Here is an 11,097-nt window from a genome sequence, read left to right as displayed (position 1 = left end):
CTCGAATTGTTCACTCAAGCTCGGTTCTAAACCAAAACAATGTTCCAATTAGAGTTGGCCACGGACCAATCCCGGTTGTGAAACCGACAGTCCAGGTCCAGTTAACCACCGGGTCCTAGTTCGGCTAAGCCCGTATTTTTATTAAATAAAAATATATTATTATTTGTTAATAAACATTTAAAAAATTTAAAAAAAAATTTACATTTATAAAAACTCTATCAAATATTTCATTTTTTTCATAAAAAAAATCTCTCTCCAAAAGTTTCCAATTAATCAAATATTACAATTAAAACTCCTAAAATATGGTATTATCATCATAAATCTCGTGCAGTCGGATCGTTTCCACGCCTTACTCCAAGATTTATTCTGTTTGGTTCCTTATTTCAAGGTCCAATCATAAAAAATAATCATAATAACGTCGACACGGCATATTCAACCCGTACCCGTACGACCCGACAAGTCGACGGTTATCAAAGACAAAAACCGTAGTCAAAACCGTTGACTCTTTTTGACCTAATTAACTGGTCGGTTGACCACATGCCAATTTCAGTCTGGTCCGGGTCCAACCCAACCTGTGGTCAGGTCTAGTTTCAACCAAGTGATCGACAAATTGTGGTAAAAAAAGGTACACTAATACGCAAACATTTTACAATAATCACGGTGCTTACCAAATCATGTTAGCAGAACCATATAATTTGTAAGAAACAGCTCAGAAACAAGATTAGCGTCCTACATTACATTACATGCTGCAAACATTATATATACATAACAGAGAATTGCTGAGCACAAGTCCGAGAAAAGGTTGGCAGAGAAACCTGAGAGAGCACTAAAATTCAGCTCTGTTCTTTATAAGGGGTCCATATTAGTTTACAGACGTCAACGTCAAGACCGCCACGTCCTGCAGCTTTGAGGTGCCGGTCCAAGACCTTAGGATCCGCACATATAACATGTTGTCCCTTCCGGTATTGGATTAACTCTAAGTTCTGAAGAGTAGACAATATGTCTTCGGCCTTGATAGCCGTCATATCACTGAGCTCCTGGAGAAGGCAATTAACAAGGAATAAAATTGAACGGTACTGCAGTAAAAAAGAGAAATAAGGCCAACGCAAGTCAGCCAACTTTCACCCGGTAGCATTTGGCATCTAACACTCAAAAAACTTCAATGATAGCTAATATAAAATATCTTAATGATATTTCCTGATTCTTTCCTTATTCGCTATTTTTTTTATTTTATTTCCTTTTTCCCCTTTTAATGCTTCACGTTTTCTACTGTTATAAATATACAGAGTCAGAGGTTCGGGTTTAATTAAACATAAAAATTGCTCGACTGTCATCCAGTTCATGCAGTGCACAAACTACTAACTAGGTGATAGCATAAGCAAAACTCGCACATCGATAATATCTGACGGTAGAAACTTTCAAGTACGTTTTAGACTCTCATTTCAAACTCTACCAAGTAGACTGAAATAAAAAAACTACTTAAAAAACTCTTCCACCGCAAATAATCAGTGCCATGTAGATGGAGTTGATACAAACCTTAATGGAGATATTTCCTTTGTGTTTTTTCAGTATGTCTAGGAGAACACGTGTCCAGTACCCTCGGTAACTCAATAGTCCCAGGTCTGAGAGAGGTCTTTCTGGTGTTCCGACTTTATTTTCCTTCTTTGAAAGTTCATATGCTACAAAATGGAGAAGAAAAACATAAACACCTTCGGTGAATAAATTAGCTAACAGATATGTTACGAGCCAATCTACCATAGCAAAACCAGCTACCCCCTCCACACCACTCAGAGAGAGACAACTTCTAAAGCAGCCCAAATTACAAAGTCAAACTTTCATCCATAGCATCAACAATAGAAATTTATGGTATGTCCCTTAACAAAGTGAGGTAAATGCTGAGCTTACAAAATGCAATGAGAAATTTTCCATAGCCTTTTCTCTGATAAGGAGGAAGAGTAAGAATGCAGGCCAAGTTGTAGGATTCCTCAGAATGCTTCTCCTTCACATATCAAGAAAGAAAAGTCAGAAACCTACAATTCTGGAATCTTTTCATAAAATGCAAGACCTTCAGCCTATGATGTAGCAACATATCTATATAAATTATTTCACGCTCCTTGTTCTTTGGTGGTAGACAAAGATATTGCAAAATCATGCCCAGGGAGTAATATGATCAAGCTTAATAGAGTCAAATTTAAATCATATTTTTATTCATCGATGTAAAAATGGCATGCAAACTGATCAAGACAAGGGAATACTAAACAAGTTATGATAATCAAGTAGTTGATAAGCCAATTTATGGTAGATAACACTTGACAAGAAGATGACATGATTTAACACTCAGCATCCAAAAAGTGAACTATATATTTGAAACTTCATTTCCAAAAAAACAATATTCATAATTTGATCAAAACTAATAAAAGGCAAGGACAATCAGGTCAACTCCTCAAGATACAAATACCTTGGAGAAGTAGCCGACCATGTGGCATCCTCGATCATCACATTCACACAGCACATAGAACAGAAACAGATCCACATCATAGTACAGGGTCTTGTGATCCAGAAATAATTTAGCAAGATAGCAAAGATTCTGCCCATAAACCTTGTTCTTTTTTCCATCAACCTGTTTCAGCATATTTCCAATTTAGACAGAAATGTATTATCTGACAACTGCTATGAATCAGATTATAGATTGTTGATAGTCAATGGCAATTAGAAAATTAACACATAAAGCAAGATAATGTGACCCAATAAAGCATCTGAGTGCAAACAAAAAAGAGATTTCACGTAAAAACTAAGGTACACCTCAAATTCCGTTGAGAGATAGGTGCAAAACAATTTGGGGGAATCAAAATCCAAAAATATAAAATCTGGCAGTTAGCAAACCAAAAAAATTACTCCCTCAGTTCCCACAAGATTGTGATCAGCCTGAAAACCTGTGGAAAAATATTTCCACAAACATCAAAATTCATCATTTTATTGTCACTCGGAGTAGAAGGGTGAACAGAAAGGGGACACAAACAACCACCCAATGCTTGCCCATCCTAGTTTTGGTAAGAGAGCTAAGCTTCATCTGCCTGAGATAGTAACTATTGCAAACATAAAAAAAAAGGTGGAGTCTGTTTGGGTAACTTAATCATATATACTACAAAACATTTGTGAAAGATAAATTAAGAGATCATGCGAATGAAAACTTCATCGTTAGTGCAAGAAAATTGGGTAAGCCAGGACCGAATAAAGCATCTGAGTGCAACTGCAAACAAAAAGAGAATTCATGTAAAAACTAAGGTACACCTAAAATTCCATTAAAAGATAGGGCAAAACAACTTGGGGGAATCAAAACCCAAAAATGTAAAATCTGGCAATTAGCAAACCAAAAAAAAATATAGTCCCTCAGTTCCCCCAAGATTGTTATCAGCCTGAAAACCTGTGGAAAAATATTTCCACAAATATCAAAATCCATCACTTTATTGTCATTTGGAGGATAAGGGTGAACAGAAATGGGACACAAACAACCACCCAATGCTTGCCCATCCTAGTTTTGGTAAGAGAGCTACGAGATGGAAATTTCATATCCAAGGGATGGGGTATTTCTTTTGGTTTCAGCATTTTCGTTCATTTGCAGAAATATTTGAGAATGATGGGAACAACTTTTCAATGATATATCAGAAGACTTGCATAGTGATGTTTATTTGGTATGAGAGCGTAAGCCAAAGCTTCATCTGCCTGAGATAGTAACTATTTCAAACATAAAAAAAATGTGGAGGCTATTTGGGTAACTTGATCATATATACTCCAGAACATTTGTGAAAGACAAATTAAGAGATCATGCGAATGAAAGCTTCATAGTCAGTGCAAGAAAATTGGGTAAGTTATTAATCTGGAGAAAGAGATAATGTTACCAATGAAATGATTATAAATTTCCAAAATAAAAGGTGAAGAATGCATTATCTTACCTCAAACATAGACAAAGTAGTATCTCGATATATCTCATCACCTGGGGGATGCTTGAGGTCACATTTCCTCTACAAGTAAAAGGGCAAATAAGGTAAACAATGGGAATAACAGTTGAAGTTCAATTGAAACGAGTATATGATAGTAATGCGCATGAAATTATGGATAAAACAGTACTTAGAAAAAGTTCACAGCTTGAAAACTCAACAAACTTCACTGGCATCGATGCCATAAGTAACATTGTAATGGCATAGAAAAGTATAAATAGCCAAAGAATTTTTTATCACCAAAATGCTATTAAAATCAAACTCAAAGCATGTCAATGCTCACCATATGCCTTTGAAGTTGTTCTTTGCGCTTCATGAAATTTAGGCAAAACTCGCAAAAGTACAACTTGTTACAGTCATTGTATTCTGGTGGAAAAGGGGAGAAGTACCAAGTCTCAATCTCATATCTCCCAAGTTCAATCGTCGCAATATTTTTTACTTTAGTGAATTCTTCATGTTCACGCAAGCTAGCAGCATCAAGCTCCTCATGGCCCTGCAATTTTTTTCAAACACCACCTTGAGATCATCCTTACAGCTCCATTTGAATGTATTCTAGACTAGATATTACGTGGCACACTTTTAAAGGGTGTGACTCCATATATAAAGCCTAAGACTAATACAAATGTAATGTTGGACCGTTCACACTTCATCAAAATATAGTGATTTTCTAAATTCAGGCTACAAGGCATGCCTACTCATGTTAGAAGTTAAAACCAAATGGCTTAGCCTGTAAAACAACAAAAGAGGTATAAATGCATCAAATTTTGATCATGGTGATGCTGATGGAGCATAATATAATGTGTGTCCCATCCACAAGTACAAAAGAAAATGCAACATCCTTGTTCGCATCCAAAACAAAAGTTAAAAGCCTCATGCATGAATGTCAACATATAATGATGTCCACAACAAATTATATATGAATTAATTGCTTCAGAATCATATAAACGAGGAGCACCTCCACATGGGTCTCGTCAATCTTGCGTTTTTGATGGCGAGTCATTTTCAAGCTTGTCACCTGAAATTGTCAGATGTGAGGATATACCTAATAACAAGAAATGGAAAAATATCTATAACATTATATAGGGTAAAATCAATTGAACTCAACTGAGAGAACACGTGTTTCGATAACCAGAAAGAAGTGGCAGAACCACATAGTCCTCAGAGAAGACAATGCAGAAAACCAAAGACAGTACCTTGTCCTCAACCTTTTCATCCACGTCAGTTTCCACAGAATCAAGATCAAGGTGTTCACGCTTCACCCACTCGTCAAGTCTGCGGTTAACTGTCAGCCCATGGAAAATTCAATAAGTCATGTGATATAACAAACGAATCATGAACAAACAATATCAAAGAAACAACATTGCACTCAGGTAAAAAGCTAGCACTTTGACTCTTTCTATTGAGGATTTTTTGACGCATTTTCCTACTAGCATAAATGGTTATATTCCTATCATATTTTGACATGTAGTATGACATAGTGGAAAATAACGAAATAAACATTAAATTAGGAAAGATCACTTGTTAGTTGTTATCATGAAATCATTGTTTTGAAGCACTTTTTCTTTAAAAACAAAAGAAAAAAATGAATTCGATAAAAGAATAAAGAGTCACTAATTCAATAGGAATAAGACATTCCAACAAGTTGGTTTTCCATCAAGCATTGGGATGCTCATTTTTACTTGAGCCCAAAGGTGCCTGCCCTACATTTAACCCCAAATTTAAACCCTATTTTCACAAAAATTAGAAGAAATAGGAAATAGTATGAATTAAACAAACTACTTCTCACATTCGGTGTAGTGGACGTAGTACTCATAATCGTTGGGATCGCCAACAGGAAGCTTGCGACGCTCGATGACCTTCACGGGATGGTACTTTCCGTCACGCCAACGGCAATTGACACGAGTGCCCACCTCCAAGGGCATTGTCGTCATTTTCCTCTTCCGATACGAGTCGGTCCCGGGCTGAGACCCGCTGTAATCTGCCGCGGCGTGTGGCTGACGAACTGATGCTCCTTCTACGACATCAGGCCCTTTCTCGGAGGAAGCGGCGCTGCCGTTACCCGCGGCAGAGGCCCCGCCGTTCACCGGTGCGTTTAAGGTCACCGAAACCATTGCACACGAAATAAATTTAATTTTGATTGGAGGAAGTGGACCGGTTATGTTTTTAGATTAGATATTTTATTTATTTATATTTATATTAGTAAAAGATGCAAACCTGTTGAATGTGTTATTATTATTTTTAATTTGATCAAATAAGACTAAACAATTAGCAAAAAAAATTTTCGATTTAGAAAGAAAGTTTTGTTTAGATTTTTTTTCTATGTAAAAAATTGGGTGATTTGAGGAGATTTTCAGTAGGTTAAGAAGGTAATTATGAAATTAAATATTTTGATGTCCTCTAAAGTAGTTACTATAAGGGTCTCAAACTTAATGATATAATAATATAATATAGATTTATATTATTTTTAATTTTTCCCTTGGGATTATCAAATTTACCAAAAAGTCCCTTAGATCTTAATATATTTAAATAAAAAACTCCACACCTATTAAATAGCACATTATGGTAGGGATGACAATTTCCTCTGAACCTGTTGGAAGATCCGATACCCGACACGAATAGAAGAGGGTATGGAGGGATTTTTAGACTCGATTAAATAATTGGGTAATCGGGTATGGGGATTTTCGGGTTTGGGTATGGAGGCGGGTTTGATATAATCCGACCCACACCCGACCCGAATACCCGTTTAAATTAATATATATAAATATATATATATATATATATATATGTATGTATATATATATATATAGTAATTATATTTATTTATATTAAAGATTCATCAGTCAATCCACCGATTTTCGGAGTTTTCAATACATATAATCATAAATTTGAAAATTAAAGAAAACAATGCTTTGTATATTAAAAGAGAAGAAAATATATAAAACTTCATTATATATATATACACACACACACACACTTAATATAAAGCGTGAATAATTTTTCTTATTATTCATTTAAATAATTTTTTAAATATTCATAACTTCATTGAAACAATTTAAATTTGAAAAAATTCAATTGTATATGATAATTGGGTATTTGGGTAGGATATGAGTATCCGATAATCCGATGGGTATAGGGATGAGGATGAAATTCAATACCCGATGGGTATGAGTATGGGTATGGGGATAAATTTAATAAATGAGTATGAGCATGGATGTATGAAATCCGACCCATACCCTACCCATTGTCATCCCTATATTATGGGTAATCTATTTTATATGTTTTATTTATTTATTTATTTATTATTATTAGGATATTAAATTTATAATAAATTATGTTTTGTTAGGGTTTTTTTTGTGTTTATGAAATAATTTTAAAGAATTTTTTCATAGTATTATTGAATTATTTTATGGAGTGTGAAATTTTGTTGTACATGATTTTTTAAAACTTGTCGTATAGCATGTTAGACACAGATATGTGTGGATTGACAGAGAATATGAAGGGAGAGAGAGTTATTTTATGCATACATGTCAAATGTGATGAGTAGGGATATCAACGGGACGAGTTCAGTGCGGATTTGTCCAAATTCGAGACTGTACTACCAAGAAAAATTAAAAAAAAAAACCCGAACCCGACCGGTCCAATCCCAATGGGAGGGTTTTTTTAAAAAAATAATATAATTTTAAAAAGTGTATATTAAAATATTGCAAATTTAAAAAATTTGTAAAAATATTGCATTCCGTATAAATAAAAATATTTAAATTATTTTCATTAGTATTACTAATGTAATTCTTTAATAAAAACTTATGTTAAGGATGAATGAAATAAAGCCATTATTTTCAAATTTTTGAAGGGGACCATGAAAATCTATAATTTGTTTAATTCCCAAACAATTACATGGTAAATTACTGTCATTAGCATTACTAATGTAATCTTGTTTCTATTAAGAGTGGGTCTCATGTGAGACCGTCTCACGGATCTTAATCTGTGAGACGGGTCAATCCTACTCATATTCACAATAAAAAATAATACTCTTAGCATAAAAAATAATACTTTTTCATGTATGACCCAAATAAGAGATTCGTCTCACAAATACGACCCGTGAGACTGTCTCACACAAATTTTTGCCTTCTATTAATTATTCGAAAAATTTGTCGTGGTTCCTAGTACTTATTAGAGAAACAAAGATGCTCATATAATAAATGTTAGAGAAACTTATATTCGAGTAATATGCAATATGGAAATATATTTTACAAAACAAAGATTAAATAAAATGATTCTTGTTTGATTTTTTTAGTACAAAATACGTTGTTATTATTACTTTAAGCTGATTTTCATAATATTAATTGTGTCACTTATAAAATTCATTCAATCAAATTTAGTTCAATAAATCAACGAACAATAATAAATTAAATTTAAAAAATCAATAATGTTATCTCTTAAAAATTTCCTCGTATGAAATAAATGATCAAATCAACGAACAATATAATAACCTATCAATGTTAAACATTTTTATAAAAATTACATTATAAAACAACATTAATTCAATAAAAATAAAATAAATTAATACCTGACAATTTTGGATAACAAAAAACTTATGAACACAACGTCCGACCGAGAAGAAATTTAACTAACAAAAATTGTCGTCGACAAAAACGAAACGAAAAAAAAAACTAATGAATCAGAAGAAATGCGGAAGACTTGCGCTAAAAATATCCGAAGACTCAGTGTTCGAATGGTAAGTGATCGGTGTAATTTAAAAAAAGAGAAGGAGTCACGGATTCTTAGAATCCGCGACAGACCGTCGCAGATTCTAAGAATCCATGACCCTTGTATTTTTTTTTAAAAAAAAATTGAATATGGAGTTTTATACTCCAGATTGTTATATTTTTACAATAACTTCACATTTGCAATATTTTAATATATATTTTTTAAAATTATATTATTTAAAAAAAAACCCCAATTGGACTTGTTGACCCCACAATACATTTAAATAAAAAAAATTTAAATATATTATTATTATTAGTTTAATAATATATAAAAATATACATACATTCATATATATTAATGAAAATATATACATACATAATATGTATATGTTTATACATAATATGAAAAAACTTATAGCAAACTCGCAATTGGACTCGTTGATTTGGATCCGCCTTGTCTCAAATCCGTGTGACCGTGTTTTAACCAGCACCAAATGAAAAAGGTTTAACACGGGCCAAGTTTTAACTCGATCCATTGCTTGCTAGCCAGTTGAATAAGAATTGTCGAAAGTGAATATTCAAAATGAATACGAATATATCGAAAAAGTAATTCAAACCAGTTGATATTGGCATTTCTAACAGAAAGAGAGAAAATAACTCAAATCTTCATTCTCATTGCCTATAGCAGCCCTCATACTCTCTAAAAGTGAAAAGTAAGTCGTGCTGTCTTATTCTGATTTCGGCAGTAAACTAAATAGAAGGCACGGATTAAAATTAGCCATGGTTGGATCTTTTTTTAATAATACATCAATTGCCCACATTCCAGCTAAAATCTAGCCAAGCCCTTGCCCTTCTAGGATCAGATGAGAAGTCCTTTCGAATCCCAAGAACAAAGGCAGATTGTTACTATGAAAAGCATCTTTATCCGTTCCTTCTGACTTCAAACATCTTCGCGGGTGACATCTAACTGTATCCAACATGACCCCGATCCGTCCTTTTATTCAAAAGCCAAGGATCACGTCAACCGGTCTTTCTTTACCCATTGAAGTGAAGTTCTATTTTTATTAATGTAAAGTAAGTCTGTCCACACCTGGGCAGACCCGAAAATTCTAAGTATGATTTTGAGTTACTTAGGGCAAGATATAGAGGTGTGCAAAATGTCGGTTAAACCGAATTAACCGACCGAACCGAATTAATTAAAAAACTCGGTTCGGTTTTGGGATTTTAAAAAATCGGTTAATTCGGTTAATTCGGTTCGGTTTCGGTTGTAATTTTAAAAATTCGGTTAAACCGAAAAAACCGATTTATAATTTATATGAATTTAAATTGTAAATGGGTAATTAGAAATTAATGGTAAAGAGGCCCAACTTTTAATATATGGGCCAAACTTGTCAACCCATTATAAGTTTCATTTGACCTAATTGAGAAGGCATCACTTAAATTTCACGCAGACCGGCATACGGGCTTCGAAGGTGACGGTCTGACGGATGAGTGCGGGAGGGTGCTGAGCGGGCTGTTCAACAACGAAAACAAGCCGTCCAGAGGTGACAATGTTGGTTTTATTTATTAGTACAAGTGTTCTTGCATCACTTCTTTTGTGGACTTTCAATTTCTTGAAGATGAGTGTATGAATTGCTGTTCCAGAAGTTTTGAGAAGCTGTGAAAATAGTAGTTTTTTTTCTATCCTCGTATTGAATTCTCAATCTATGATGTGATTTTCCATTGATATATTATTGTCCCGTGGAGCATAAACCAACCCTCGTACTTAATAGTGAATCTTTCTCTTTAAAAAAATTATATATATTCCCTCGTTCCATACCCATTTTATGGTGCTTTCCACCGTTTTACTCCGTTCCCCTACAATATTTATCCATTCCATCATTTTTTCTTACCTCAGTTTTCCTGTTCCGTTCCATTTTATTGTGATCAAAGACAGATTTGAGAGTTATCTCGAAATGTGTAGCTTGACTTTCGTAAGATTTTTATATTATGTGTAATATAAAATATACATATAATTTAATAAAAGATGGGTAACACATCTTTGGATCAGCTGAGCTATCGGAAATTGGGTAACAAATCAACATATAATATTCAACGTATCACGCACACACACACACACACACACACACACATATATATATATATATATATATATAACGATTAGTGGGTGTATGAAGTTGGGTGGTCGTTTAAATTGTAATGAGGTTCAGTGTACAGATTTTAGAAAGAAATATGGCATTTAGGGATTGGAACATTGTTTATAGATATACTTGAATGGAAACATGTATGAGGGATTAATAACTTTTGAGTGTTGTTCTCTACTTTGTTGAAGTTATTTTTCTTCCTTTCTTAGTCTCATTCCCACTCTTAGATTCATTTGCAGCTTGTGCATG

General features: G+C 33.7%; 1 protein-coding gene across 1 annotated transcript; it reads right to left on the bottom strand.

Annotated features, from left to right (window-relative positions):
• Positions 1–631: 631 nt before the first annotated feature.
• On the bottom strand, positions 632–6,151 carry LOC140975130 (histone acetyltransferase of the MYST family 1-like). Its single transcript, XM_073438673.1, has 9 exons — positions 5,785–6,151; positions 5,192–5,280; positions 4,954–5,013; positions 4,282–4,491; positions 3,954–4,022; positions 2,459–2,620; positions 1,906–1,999; positions 1,537–1,679; positions 632–1,037 (listed from the first exon to the last, which is right to left on the bottom strand). The coding sequence occupies exons 1-9, from the start codon at positions 6,107–6,109 to the stop codon at positions 834–836; spliced, it is 1,356 nt and encodes a 451-aa protein (XP_073294774.1). The 5' UTR covers positions 6,110–6,151; the 3' UTR covers positions 632–833.
• Positions 6,152–11,097: the final 4,946 nt, after the last annotated feature.

The sequence above is a fragment of the Primulina huaijiensis genome, chromosome 4 (assembly GCF_012295235.1).
Source record: "Primulina huaijiensis isolate GDHJ02 chromosome 4, ASM1229523v2, whole genome shotgun sequence".
In the NCBI taxonomy this organism is placed as follows: domain Eukaryota; kingdom Viridiplantae; phylum Streptophyta; class Magnoliopsida; order Lamiales; family Gesneriaceae; genus Primulina; species Primulina huaijiensis.
Note: the sequence above shows the minus strand (reverse complement) of the source record. Positions and strands in the feature narration are given on the sequence as shown.

Coding starts and splice junctions, on each gene's coding strand:
- LOC140975130 (XM_073438673.1), bottom strand. CDS start 6,109: ATGGTTTCGGTGACCTTAAACGCACCGGTGAACGGCGGGGCCTCTGCC. Junction 4,023..4,281: donor AACAACTTCAAAGGCATATG/GTGAGCATTGAC, acceptor TTTTACTTGTAG/AGGAAATGTGACCTCAAGCA. Junction 1,680..1,905: donor AAAATTTCTCATTGCATTTT/GTAAGCTCAGCA, acceptor TCCATTTTGTAG/CATATGAACTTTCAAAGAAG.